The sequence below is a fragment of the Amblyraja radiata genome, chromosome 14 (assembly GCF_010909765.2).
Source record: "Amblyraja radiata isolate CabotCenter1 chromosome 14, sAmbRad1.1.pri, whole genome shotgun sequence".
In the NCBI taxonomy this organism is placed as follows: Eukaryota; Metazoa; Chordata; class Chondrichthyes; order Rajiformes; family Rajidae; genus Amblyraja; species Amblyraja radiata.
Window position 1 is genome coordinate 11,331,325 of NC_045969.1, and position 13,395 is coordinate 11,344,719.

Consider the following 13,395-nt stretch of genomic DNA (forward strand, 5'->3'; position numbering starts at 1 on the left):
ACATTGGAAAATGATCACCATTGCATCCATGATTTCTAGGGCCACCTCCTTGAGTACTCTGGGATGCAGACCATCAGGCCCTGGGGATTTATCTGCCTTCAGTCCCAACAGTTTACCTAACACCATTTCCTGACTAATGTGGATGTCCTTCAGTTCCTCCCTCCTATTAGATCCTCGGTCCCCTAGTATTTCTGGGAGATTGTTTGTGTCTTCCTTAGTGAAGACAGAACCAAAGTACTTGTTTAACTGTTCTGCCATTTCTTTATTTCCCCATTATAGATTCACCTGTCTGATTGTAAGGGACCTACATTTGTCTTCACTAATCTTTTCTTTTTACATATCTAAAGTAGCTTTTAGAGTCAGTTTTTATATTCCCCACAAGCTTTCTTTCATGCTCTTTTTCCCCCACTCTAAATTAACCCCTTTGTCCTCCTCTGTTGAGTTCTAAATTTCTCCCAGTCCTCCGGTTTGCTGCTTCCTCTTGCCAATTTATATGCCTTTTCTTTGGATTTAACACTATCCTTGCTTTCCCTCGTTAGCCACAGTTGAGCCGCCTTTCCCGTTTTATTTTTTCACCAGACAGGGATGAACCATCCATGCGGTCTTTAAATGAGGTAGGTGGTTGCTCTGGACTGCTCTCTAGTTGTTGATAGGATGGTCCAGTTGCCTGATAACAGCTGGAAAGAAACTCCCTGAATCTGGAGGTGTGCGTTCTCACACTTCTGTACTTCTTAACTGATGGTGAGAAAGGGGACGATGGAATGACCGGTGTAAGATTCATTCTTGATTATGCTGATGACCTTGAGGAAGTGTGGATGTGAAATCTTTGTTGCATGTTACCTGTTTACTTGTTGTGACATAGAAATATGTAATTTGGCTCATCGGATTCACACTGGCCCCAGCAGGTCAATTCCATTTGTCCCATTCCCCAATAATAATTTCTCTAAAATGCCCATTGACTCCCCTTATAGTCTTTTGTCACTTGCATATTCTAGAGGAATTTGCAGCAGCCAAGTAATGTACCGTTGAACTAATGTACAATGAACCTTTGGGACGGATGAGGAAACCCATGCACCCACAGCAACTCGCACAGTTAAGGCAAATCTATTGTCAATCACAGTCAAGTCAAATCTATTGACTTTGATCATTACAATAACTCCATCTCATAAATACATGATCATTTCTTTGTAATTGAAAACAAAATAAAACAAAAAAATAATAATTTCCACAGATTAACTGCAAAAGACCACGAACACCATAAGAAAGAAAGTAAAGAATCACCGAATGGGAAATTCCTATTCATCCAGAGGAATTCGTGCAGAGTTCCAGGTACCGTCATGTCCAATAAACACAAAGGACATCACATGTTGCACCTCTTCTCTCCTTCTCCTCCAGCCTTTTGTCTCCAATTCACCTCTGGCCTTTGTCCAATCTTGTGCCAATCAAAACCCCCCTCACCTCATCTCTATCCATCTATCTATTGTCTGAAGGTCTGAAGAAGGGTCTCGACCCAAAATGTCACCCATTCCTTCTATCCAGAGATGCTGCCTGTCCTGCTGAGTTGCTCCAGCATTTTGTGTGTCTTTGGTTTAAACCAGCATCTGCAGTTCCTTCCTATATCACTTGCCTGACATTGTCCTCTCTACCTGCTGTTACACCGCTACTACAATCCATCTGTAGAAGGGTCCCAAACCGAAACATGACCCATTCATGCTGTCCAGTGATGCAGCCTGACCCGCTGAGTTACTCCAGCACTTTGCATCTTTCTTTTCCAGAGTATTGTCATTTTGTCTCCTTTCACCTCCTCCTGCTTCCTGAACTTGGAAGGTGAAAGATGAAAAACTGGGAAACAAATGTGACATTTTGTAATAAGGTCATACATGGTAAGAGCAGAATTGGGCCATTCAGCCCATCAAGTCTGCCATTCAACCATCCAGTCTGCCATTCAACCATGGCTGATCTATCTCGCCCTCCTAACCCCATTCTCCTGCCTATTCCCCATAACCCCTGATACCCGTGCTAATCAAGTGTTCTGAACACTAACAAATGCTTTCAAATTGTAGTGTAGGGGTAACACCCGGTTCTGAAGTGACCGCACCGACACTCGCAGTAGGGTGAACTCACCGTGATATGTTTTATGTTAAGTGACCAGAAAGTCTATGGGGGAAAAAAAGCCCTTTCGCCCAATGTGTCCATGCTAATCAAGTTGGCATTCTGGGTTAGTCTCATTTACCACCATTTGGCCCGTATCCCTCAAAACCCTTCCTTTCCATAAATCTGTCCAAATCTTTTGTTAATGTATCTGCCTCTTGCTTTCTCTGACAGCTCATTCCTAATACAGGCTACCAACCAAGTGAAAATGTTGCCCCTGAGGTCACTGCCTCCTAGATCTCTTTCCTTCCATCTTATGCTTATGCCCTCTAATTTTAAAATCCTCTACAGTTTCACGACCTTCAATAAGGTCACCCTTCGGCATCTTATGTTCCAATAAAATGTCCAGTCTATCAAGCCCCTCACTATAACTGGGGTAACTTCATGGTAAATCCTTTCTGCACCCATTTCAACTTAACGACATCCTTACTACAGTCGAGTGACCAGAACTGGGCCCAGACCATCACACAAACCAACGTCCCTTCCATTGATTCCATTTACACCTCATGCTGCCTTGGCACCCAGCGGCATAATCAAGGACGATTCGCACCCTGGCCCCTCTCCCCCCCCTCCCCTCTCTTCCCTCAGGCAGAATGTATAGAAGTGTGAAAACGTACACCTCAGATTCAGGAACAGTTTCTTCCTAGCTATTGTCAGGCAACTGAATCATCCAACCACAACAAATGAGCAGTCCTGAACTACCATCTACCTCATTGATGACCCTCGTAATATCTTTGATCAGACTTTACTGGTTTTGCCTTGCACTAAACGTAATTCCCTTATGTATCTGTACACAATAAATGGCTCGATTGTGAACATGTATTGTCTTTACACTGGCTGGTTAGCACGCAACAAAAGCTTTTCACTGTACCTCAGTACATGTGACAATAAACTGAACTGTACCACCCTGTCCACTTGATCCGCCACTTTCACGAACCTGTACTCCGAGGTCTATATGTTCTACAACACTCTCCAGGGTTCTGCTATTCAATGTGCAAGCCCTGCCCTTGTTTGACTTGCTAAAGTGCAATGCCTCGCTCCTGCCAGTGTTAAATTAAATTTGCCATTCCTTGATCTACCATCCCAACTGATCTTCATCCTGTTGTAAACGTAGACATCCTTCCTCGCTGTCCGATAATCCTCCAATGTTGGTGTCATCTGCACATCTCTTAGCAATGTTAACTACATTGTCATCCAAATTGTTAATGGGGATAACAGACCAGGGTGGACTCAGCGCGGATCCCAATGACATTCCACTGATCACAGGCTTCCAATCAATAAAACAATCCTCCACAAATACACTATGACTCCTTCCTCCAAATCCATTTTGAATCCAATTGACGAGCTTACCTTGGATTCCATGTGATCTAACCAGCCAGATTAGCCTACCATGCAGGGCCTTAATATGGTCTATATCAGGGGTTGGCAACCTTGTTCTGCATATGGGCCAGGACTCATGTCTGTGAGCGGATGGCAGGGCACATCTATCACATGTATACATGGATCCCGCCCCGGATGTGGGCATCAAATAATGTGTGCACATGGATCCCGCCCCTTCGATTACGCCACCCGGAGCACTGGCCCCTAGTTACGGGCACTCACGAACAGCGCACCTATGGACCATTGCCTTGGCTCTGTCCTGAAGGCGGTAGCTCAAATATCATACTCACTCGCCCCCGGCCTACTGACAACCCCGATCCAGACAGTGAAGCCCAGACACAGAAGGTGCGCGGCTGTGCCGGCGGCTTTGCACAGGATGCGGTACAGCCAGAACTCGGTGCTTGGCTCCAACATTGCAGCCGCCAGCGCAGGCGTCCTTGCATCCTTGTGTCACCGCGCCTCCGGAGGAGGGCGATGGGCGTCTTTTTCAGCAGGCATCTGTGCCCAGGATGAGGTTTTCCATACCAGGTCATCGGAGATGTCCTCATTCTTTAGGGAATGGGGGTTCCCCCCCTTCCATTTTAGATGAGGCTCCTTGATTAGGGTCTCCTTGATATCCCGCAGCTCCACTGTTGCTCCCCCTCTCCCCATTCGTAACAAGAGCAGAGTCCCCCTTGTCCTCGCGTTCCACCCCATCAGCATCGCATGCAGCTCCAGAAAATCCTCCGACATTTTCGCCACAAAATCCAATGGGATCCCTCTACTGGCCACATCTCCCCATCTCCACCCCTTTCTGTTTTCCGCAGAGACCGTTCCCTCCACAACTCCCTGGTCAATTCATCCCTTCCCACCCCCTCCCCAGGTACGTTCCCCTGCAACCGCAGGAGATGCAACACCTGTCCCTTTACCTCCCCGCCCGACTACATCCAAGTACCCCAACAGTCTTTTCAGGTGAGGCAGAGGTTCACTTGCACCTCCTCCAACCTCATCTCCTGTATCCACTGTTCCAGGTGTCAACTCCTGTATATCGGCGAGACCAAGCGCAGGCTCGGCGATCGTTTCGCTAAATATCTCCGCTCAGTCCGCCTTAACCTACCTGATCTCCCGGTTCCTCAGCACTTCAACTCCCCCTCCCATTCCCAATCTGACCTTACTGTGCTGGGCCTCCTCCATTGTCAGAGTGAGGCCCAGCGCAAATTGGAGGAACAGCACCTCATATTTCGCTTGGGTAGTTCATACACCAGCCGTATGAACCTTGACTTCTCTAACTTCAAATAGCCCTTGCTTTCCCTCTCTCTCCATCTCCTGCCCCTTCCCAGTTCTCCTACCAGTGTTACTGTCTCTGACTACATTCTATTTCTGTCCCCACCAATTCCTCTGTCATCAGGGTCAAGGAAAGAGCATTCACGACGTGGCCCTGTTTTTAACAATCTTTTCACTACCACAAGAAGCACGAGAAGTGCAAGACACCATTGATGCAGATGCTGAGAAGTGTGTCTAGCTCTGGCTGAACAACTTCTAATCTTGTGTGTGGAGTCGATAAGAAGAAGTGTGAAGAAGGATCTCGACCCGCAACGTCAACCGTTCCTTCTCTCCAGAGTTTGCTGTCCTGCTGAGTCACTCCAGCATTTTGTGTCTCTCTTCGAAAGTCTGCAGCTAGTTAGGGATGGGCATTAAATGCTGGTCTTGCCAGAGATGTCTTCATCATTAAAAATGGGGGGAATGAAATGTGGACTAGACTGCTGCTTGATGGTCGGTCAACATCAGCGACTGGATGTAGAGCTATGAAGTTGCTTTTTTTTTAATTTTAGGAGAGAAAGGAAATGACATATTTGGCACAGGCAAATCATCCTCCCATGGAGCATTTTTTACCAGCGGAAGTAGCCAATGGTCCTCACGACATTCGCGAGAGTCCCAGGAGCGGTTGCAGTGGGAGGAGTAACGTCCGGGTGAGGAAATATATAATAAAATTGCTCAAATGATAAGTTCTTAAGGAACTTGTGTTAAGTTGCAAGAGAAGGGTTTGGAGTTGGGACTTTCAGAAATACAGGCCTCCACAAAGAAATAAAGAACAAAGAACACACACAGGAGAACAGATGGCTTATCATAACATGGAAAGGTTGATCTGAATAGGCATATCTTTATTTATTGCTTTGAAGCAATAATCATGCTGTGAGAAGTTGTAGTTGGTTTAGGTTGCTGTTTATAATGGAAGTTGTAAATGGGATCTTTCTCCATGACATGGGCACCATCCTTCTTCCTTTGTGACACATCTCAGAGTTTGGCTGTGTCATTTAAGGCGATTTATGGTTGCCTATGTTGGATTATAGGCACCAAGGGTAGATACTAGTCTGTGAGATGGTTTGTGCTGTTTACATGTGTTTATGTTGGGATAAGAGATAAGGCATAGGTGATGGTTGTGTGACCTTTGCAAAAGGATTTCTTATGGTTACCAGAAACTGAGAAAGTAATTCTGTTTTGATCTTTCATTTGTTGTGAGGAATGCTTTTAGTGAAGAGGCTTTTACATTCTTTTCTTCCAGAGATAGTAGGGGGAGGTTGTAACACAGAATGAAATTAGACCCGAGCTTGGGAAGAAGCAATCAAGTGTGACAATTAATGGCCTTTATGTGTCTGTAGTTGGGAATTGTGTGATTAGAACTTTGTCTTTATCACTTTGTAAGAATGAGGCAAAACTCATCTTTAATCTTTGTAATCCATAAGTAACTGTATTTTAACTATGTGGTTGTAAGGAAATTAATTGTGAAGTGTATTGTGTTTAATTACGATTGTAAGTATTAGACTTTGTTTAAATCGGAAGTTTTAGAAATAACTTTCTCTTCCAAAAGTGAAAATATGTTTTGTATGTATGTGTTGTGTGATTGCTGTATTATGTATATATTCTGAGAATTAGTTGTATATCTGTGGTTTTGCTTTATTGAAATAAAATGATTTTGAGCAAAGAGGTTGAAGAAACCACAGAGGGGAAGAAGGTTGTAAAGGGGCTGGAAAAGGGAAAATCATGTGACTATACGTGTTGTCAATCAATGGAAAGGATTTAGTTGATTGGTTAATGCAAATAAGTTAAATGTATGGTAAATCATAATGATTGGTTAATAGTTTGCCACTCCTTTTGTACTATCCTTGTCTTTTACCTATATAATGTGTTACATTTATGCCAAAGTCAGTAGTTCTTTCAACCTGCCCCAGAGTTTCTAACTCTGTGTTGGAAGGTTTAAAGAATTATCCAGCGCTGACAGAGTAATAAATTGATTTTAGCAGCAATGGTTTGACTCAAGTTTTCTTGAATTAGACTGGCAAAAAGAACTCATTTTAACACGGGCGGTGAGTTTAAAACCCGATCGCGGGGATTTGTTTCCACAGAGGAGCAGGAGCGGTTGGTGTGGGAGGAGTAACGTCCGGGCGGTGAGTTTAAAACCCGATCGCGGGGCTTCGTTTCCACAGAGGAGCAGGAGCGATTGGTGCGGGAGGAGTAACCACTCTGTAACGTTCCATTCACAGTTCAAAACAAGTGGGCTTGAGGAAGCCGCTGATTGGTGGAAGCGGATTAGAGGAAGCAGCTGATTGGGAGTCAGATACCTGCTGATTTCTTGCAGCAGTTTGTATTGTATCCTGGGTAAGGGGGGGAGAATGAGGCCCAGGGCAGTTTACTCTTCTGGATGTCAGATGTGAGAGGTCATGGAGTCTGATAGCCCTCCAGACGTCCACATCTGCTCCAGGTGTGTCTAGATGGGGCTCCTAAGGGACCGTATTAGGAACCTTGAGCAGCAGCTCGATGACCTCTGTCTGGTCAGCGAGAGTGAGGAGGTCATAGAGAGGAGTTACAGAGAGGTGGTCACTCCAAGACCACGGGAGGCAGACAAGTGGGTCACGGTTAGGAGGGGCAAGGGGCAGGGACTGGAGAGTACCCTGGTGACTGTACACCTAGGCAATAAGTACTCCTGTTTGAGTACTGTTGGGGGGGACAGCCTACCTGGGGGTAGCGACAGCGGCCAGGCTTCCGGTACAGAGACCGGCCCTGTTGCTCAGAAAGGTAAGGAAAAAAAGAGGAGGGCAGTAGTAATAGGGGACTCTATAGTTAGGGGTTCAGATAGGCGATTCTGTGGACGCAGTCAGGAGACCCAGATGGTAGTTTGCCTCTCTGGTGCCTGGGTCTGGGATGTGTCTGAACGTGTCCAAGATATCCTGAAATGGGAGGGAGAGGAGCCCAAGGTACATATAGGTACCAATGACATGGGTAGAAAAAGAGAAGAGGTCCTGAAAGGAGAATTTAGGAAGTTAGGAGAAGGACTGCAAAGGTAACAATCTCAGGATTACTGCCTGTGCCACGCGACAGAGAGAGTAGGAATGGAGCGAGGTGGAGGATAAATGCGTGACTGAAGGACTGGTGCAGAGGGCAGGGATTCAAGTTTCTGGATCATTGGGACCTCTTTTGGGGAAGGTGTGACCTGTATAAAAAGGACGGGTTGCACTTGAACCCGAGGGGGACCAATATCCTGGCGGGGAGATTTGCTAAGGCTACTGGGGAGACTTTAAACTAGAACGGTTGGGGGGAGAGACTCAAATAGAGAAAGCTAGTAGACAGTGTGTGAGGCAGGAGGGAGAGAAGGGAAGCACTCAGACCCAACATGTAGGGGGGAAAGAAGAAAAAGATAATAAACAGAGAATAAGAGGTGGTGGGTTTCTTAAATGTGTGAGCAGAGAGATGGGGGGTGTAAAATGAGGGTAGAAGCAATAGGTAGCAAGGTGAAAATTAAAAGTGGCAGGCAGACAAATCCAGGGCAAAAGTAAAAAAGGGCCACTTTTCAACATAATTGTATAAGGGGTAAGAGTGTTGTAAAAACAAGCCTGAAGGCTTTGTGTCTCAATGCAAGGAGCATTTGTAATAAGTGGAAAGAGCATTCACGACGTGGCCCTGTTTTTAAAAATCTTGGATGAGTTGAATGTGCAGATAGCTATTAATGACTATGATATAGTTGGGATCACGGAGACATGGCTCCAGGGTGACCAAGGCTGGGAGCTGAACATCCAGGGATATTCAATATTCAAGAGGGATAGACAGAAAGGAAAAGGAGGTGGGGTAGCGTTGCTGGTTAGAGAGGAGATTAACGCAATAGAAAGGAAGGACATTAGCTTGGAGGATGTGGAATCGATATGGGTAGAGCTGCGAAACACTAAGGGGCAGAAAATGCTAGTGGGAGTTGTGTACAGGCCACCTAACAGTAGTACTGGAGTTGGGGAAGGCATCAAACAGGAAATTAGAAATGCGTACAACAAAGGTAAAACAGTTATAATGGGTGACTTCAATCTACATATAGATTGGGTTAATCAAATTGGCAGGGGTGCTGAGGAAGAGGATTTCTTGGAATGTATGCGGGATAGTTTTCTAAATCAACATGTAGAGGAACCAACGCGAGAGCAGGCTATTCTAGACTGGGTATTGAGTAATGAGGAAGGGTTAGTTAGCAGTCTTGTTGTGCGTGGCCCCTTGGGCAAGAGTGACCATAATATGGTTGAGTTCTTCATTAGGATGGAGAGTGACATAATTAATTCAGAAACAATGGTTCTAAACTTAAAGAAAGATAACTTTGAGGGTATGAAACGTGAATTGGCCAAGATAGACTGGCAATTGATTCTTAAAGGGTTGACGGTGGATGTGCAATGGAAGGCATTTAAAGACCGCATGGATGAACTACAACAATTGTTCATCCCAGTTTGGCAAAAGAATAAATCAGGGAAGGTAGTGCATCCGTGGATAACAAGGGAAATCAGGGATAGTATCAAAACAAAAGATGAAGCATACAAATTAGCCAGAAAAAGCAGCCTACCAGAGGACTGGGAGAAATTCAGTCCAGCAGAGGAAGACAAAGGACTTAATTCGGAAAGGGAAAATAGATTATGAAAGAAAACTGGCAGGGAACATAAAAACTAACTGCAAACATTTTTATAGATATGTGAAGAGAAAAAGATTTGTTAAAACAAATGTCGGTCCCTTGCAGTCAAACAGGTGAATTGATCATGGGGAACAAGGACATGGCAGACCAATTGAATAGCTACTTTGGTTCTGTCTTCACTAAGGAAGACTTAAATAATCTGCCGGAAATAGCAGGGGTCCGGGGGTCAAATGAGATGGAGGAACTGAGTGAAATCCAGGTTAGCCGGGAAGTGTTAGGTAAATTGAATGGATTAAAGGCCGATAAATCCCCAGGGCCAGATTGGCTGCATCCCAGAGTACTTAAGGAAGTAGCCCCAGAAATAGTGGATGCATTAGTGATAATTTTTAAAAACTCTTTAGATTCTGGAGCAGTTCCTGAGGATTGGAGGGTAGCTAATGTAACCCCACTTTTTAAAAAGGGAGGGAGAGAGAAAATGGAGAATTACAGACCAGTTAGTCTAACATCGGTAGTGGGGAAACTGCTAGAGTCAGTTATTAAAGATGGGATAGCAGCTCATTTGGAAAGTGGTGAATTCATTGGACAAAGTCAGCATGGATTTATGAAAGGTAAATCATGTCTGACGAATCTTATAGAATTTTTCGAGAATGTAACTAGTAGAGTGGATAAGGGAGAACCAGTGGATGTGTTATATCTGGACTTTCAGAAGGCTTTTGACAAGTTCCCACATAAGAGATTAGTATACAACACTTCAAGCGCATGGTATTGGGGGTTCAGTATTGATGTAGATAAAGAACTGGCTGGCAGACAGGGAGCAAAGAGTAGGAGTAAACGGGTCCTTTTCAGAATGGCAGGCAGTGACTAATGGGGTACCGCAAGGCTCAGTGCTGGGACCCCAGCTATTTACAATATATTAATGATTTGGACGAGGGAATTGAATGCAACATCTCCAAGTTTGCGGATGACACGAAGCTGGGGGGCAGTGTTAGCTGTGAGGAGGATGCTAGGAGGCTGCAAGGTGACTGGGATAGGCTGGGTGAGTGGGCAAATGCATGGCAGATGCAGTATAATGTGGATAAACGTGAGGTTATCCACTTTGGTGGCAAAAACCGGAAAGTAGACTATTATCTGAATGGTGGCCGATTAGGAAAAGGGGAGATGCAACGAGACCTGGGTGTCATGGTACACCAGTCATTGAAAGTAGGCATGCAGGTGCAGCAGGCAGTGAAGAAAGCCAATGGTATGTTCGCATTCATAGCAAAAGGATTTGAGTATAGGAGCAGGGAGGTTCTACTGCAGTTGTACAGGGTCTTGGTGAGACCACACCGGGAGTATTGCGTACAGTTTTGGTCTCTTAATCTGAGGAAGGACATTCTTGCCATAGAGGGAGTACAGAGAAGGTTCACCAGACTGATTCCTGGGATGTCAGGACTTTCATATGAAGAAAGACTGGATAGACTCGGCTTATACTCGCTAGAATTTAGAAGATTGAGGGGGGATCTTATAGAAACTTACAAAATTCTTAAGTGGTTGGACAGGCTAGATGCAGGAAGATTGTTCCCGATGTTGGGGAAATCCAGAACAAGGGGTCACAGTTTAAGGATAAGGGGGAAAACTTTTAGGACCGAGATGAGAAAAACATTTTTCACACAGAGAAACATAGAAAATAGGTGCAGGAGTAGGCCATTCGGCCCTTCGAGCCTGCACCGCCATTCGATATGATCATGGCTGATCATCCAACTCCGTATCCCATCCCTGCCTTCTCTCCATACCCCCTGATCCCTTTAGCCACAAGGGCCACATCTAACTCCCTCTTAAATATAGCCAATGAACTGGCCTCAACTACCTTCTGTGGCAGAGAATTCCACAGATTCACCACTCTCTGTGTAAAGAGAAGCATATAGATACATGATTAGGGTGTTTAGTGCAAGGTAAAGCCAGCCAAGTCTGATGAAGGATTGTCCGAGGGTCACCAATGAGTTAGATAGTGGATTTGTTCTTGTCTGAAAGATGTCCTATATCTCTCTCTCCTTCTCTCTCCAGGCAATGGATGCCCCATTGTCCATTCATTACGAGCAGGAGGTACGACCATGCATTGATCTCATTGATTCTCTGAGAGGATTTGGCGTGGATAAGGATCTCGGACTTCCAGCCATTGCAGTGTTGGGTGACCAGAGCTCTGGGAAGAGCTCAGTGTTGGAGGCGCTCTCAGGAGTGGCCTTTCCCAGAGGGAGTGGTAAGAGACTGTTGGAGTCAATAATAATAAGTTGTTTAGGAATTTATATTCCTTAGTGTTCATAGGTAACACTGCAAAGGCACACAGAAAGTCAACCTGATCAAAACAGGCTTGGGCACCACAAGGTGGGAATGGTTATAAGCCATCTTAAATAAATCAGACACTAACAGGCCTATATTTTTGATACAACCCAAATCACCTGGCTTTTTCCTATCATTTTATCTTTCCAAATATGAATGGTGATTTTCTTACACTATAAGCCTAATCTCTCCAACATGTTTTTAAAATTTCTTCTAATATACTATGGAAGTGTCTTAACCACTTAATCATAATATTGGAGAGTAGGTTTAGTTTAGCTTAGGGATACAGCACGGAAACAGGCCCTTTGGCCCACTGAGTCCGGACCGACCAACATTCCCCTTGGGCATCACTATCCTACACACACTAGGGAGAAGTTTACGTTTATACCAAGTCAAGTAACATACAAACCTGTACGTCTTTGGAAAGCAAAGATCTCTGAGAAAACCCACTCGGGTCATGGGGAGAACATGTAAACTCCGTCTAGACATACACCGATGTCAGATCGAACTCGGGTCTGTGGCGCTGTAAGGCAGTAGCTCTACCACTACGCCACCATGCCACCCTTAATTAAATGGGAATGAAATCTTATTTCTTTCTATCTGATGGTTTGAATTCACTGCTCATAGGAAAAAATCCCTGGGATAATCACCCATTGTTTTCTGTGGAATCTTGTATCCAAATGATTTGCTGAATTTCCTCCACTCCTAAGTCAAACCTCTAGAACAATTGCCTCTGAAAAATATGACCAGTTCCACAGTTCACAATGGGATATCCGTCTTGGGATTTCACCGACTCTAGCCAACAATCAGCCTATTGGGGAAACTCCCTCACTGAGATGATCTGTTTTGTTGGCACTGATTTGTCCTGGTCTTTCCTTGCTTCCAATTCTCTCTCCCTCCCCACAACAATCAGTCTGAAGAAGGGTCCCAGCCCAAAACGTCACCTTTCCAATTTCTTCAGAGATACTGCCTTTCCTGCTGAGATACTCCAGCATTTTGTAATAGGCCAGTTTCTTATCATTATTTTCACCATCTAACAGGGGTCAAGAATATTTAATTATATATACTGGCAAGGGAACAATGAAATTGTTGAGTCAACCGAAACGTCACCCATCCAGAGATGCAGCCTATCCTGCAGTTACTCCAACATATTTTGTCTATCTGCAGTGTAAACCAGCATCTGCACCTTCCTACACAATGAAATTATCAACGCTGCAGCTTAAGAAGCCCATTAATGCAGTAGCACACAAATAAATATACAATAAATGATAATACAATTGTACAAGTACCATTATTTTCTATCATCGGATTAACTTATAGAAACATAGAAAATAGGTGCAGGAGTAGGCCATTCGGCCCTTCGAGCCTGCACCGCCATTCAATATGATCATGGCTGATCATCCAACTCAGTATCCTGTACCTGCCTTCTCTCCGTACCCCCTGATCCCTTTAGCCATAGAGGGAGTACAGAGAAGGTTCACCATACTGATTCCTGGGATGTCAGGACTTTCATATGAAGAAAGACTGGATAGACTCGGCTTATACTCGCTAGAATTTAGAAGATTGAGGGGGGATCTTATAGAAACTTACAAAATTCTTAAGTGGTTGGACAGGCTAGATGCAGGAAGATTGTT

At 44.7% G+C, this 13,395-nt stretch overlaps 3 protein-coding genes across 3 annotated transcripts in view; all 3 read left to right on the top strand.

Moving 5' to 3' along the window:
• The window catches only part of LOC116980360 (interferon-induced GTP-binding protein Mx3-like), a 281,647-nt gene that overhangs the window by 59,023 nt on the left and 209,229 nt on the right, over positions 1-13,395 (top strand). The window lies entirely within an intron of this gene.
• LOC116980363 (interferon-induced GTP-binding protein Mx3-like) overlaps positions 1-13,395 on the top strand; it is a 445,599-nt gene that overhangs the window by 44,292 nt on the left and 387,912 nt on the right. The gene's annotated exons all lie outside the window — the stretch shown is intronic.
• The window catches only part of LOC116980364 (interferon-induced GTP-binding protein Mx3-like), a 59,259-nt gene that overhangs the window by 3,743 nt on the left and 42,121 nt on the right, over positions 1-13,395 (top strand). Inside the window, exon 2 of the mRNA XM_033032522.1 lies at positions 11,489-11,681. Coding sequence (XP_032888413.1) covers positions 11,492-11,681 — 190 coding nt within the window. The 5' untranslated portion in view covers positions 11,489-11,491. The remainder of the gene's footprint in view (positions 1-11,488; positions 11,682-13,395) is intronic.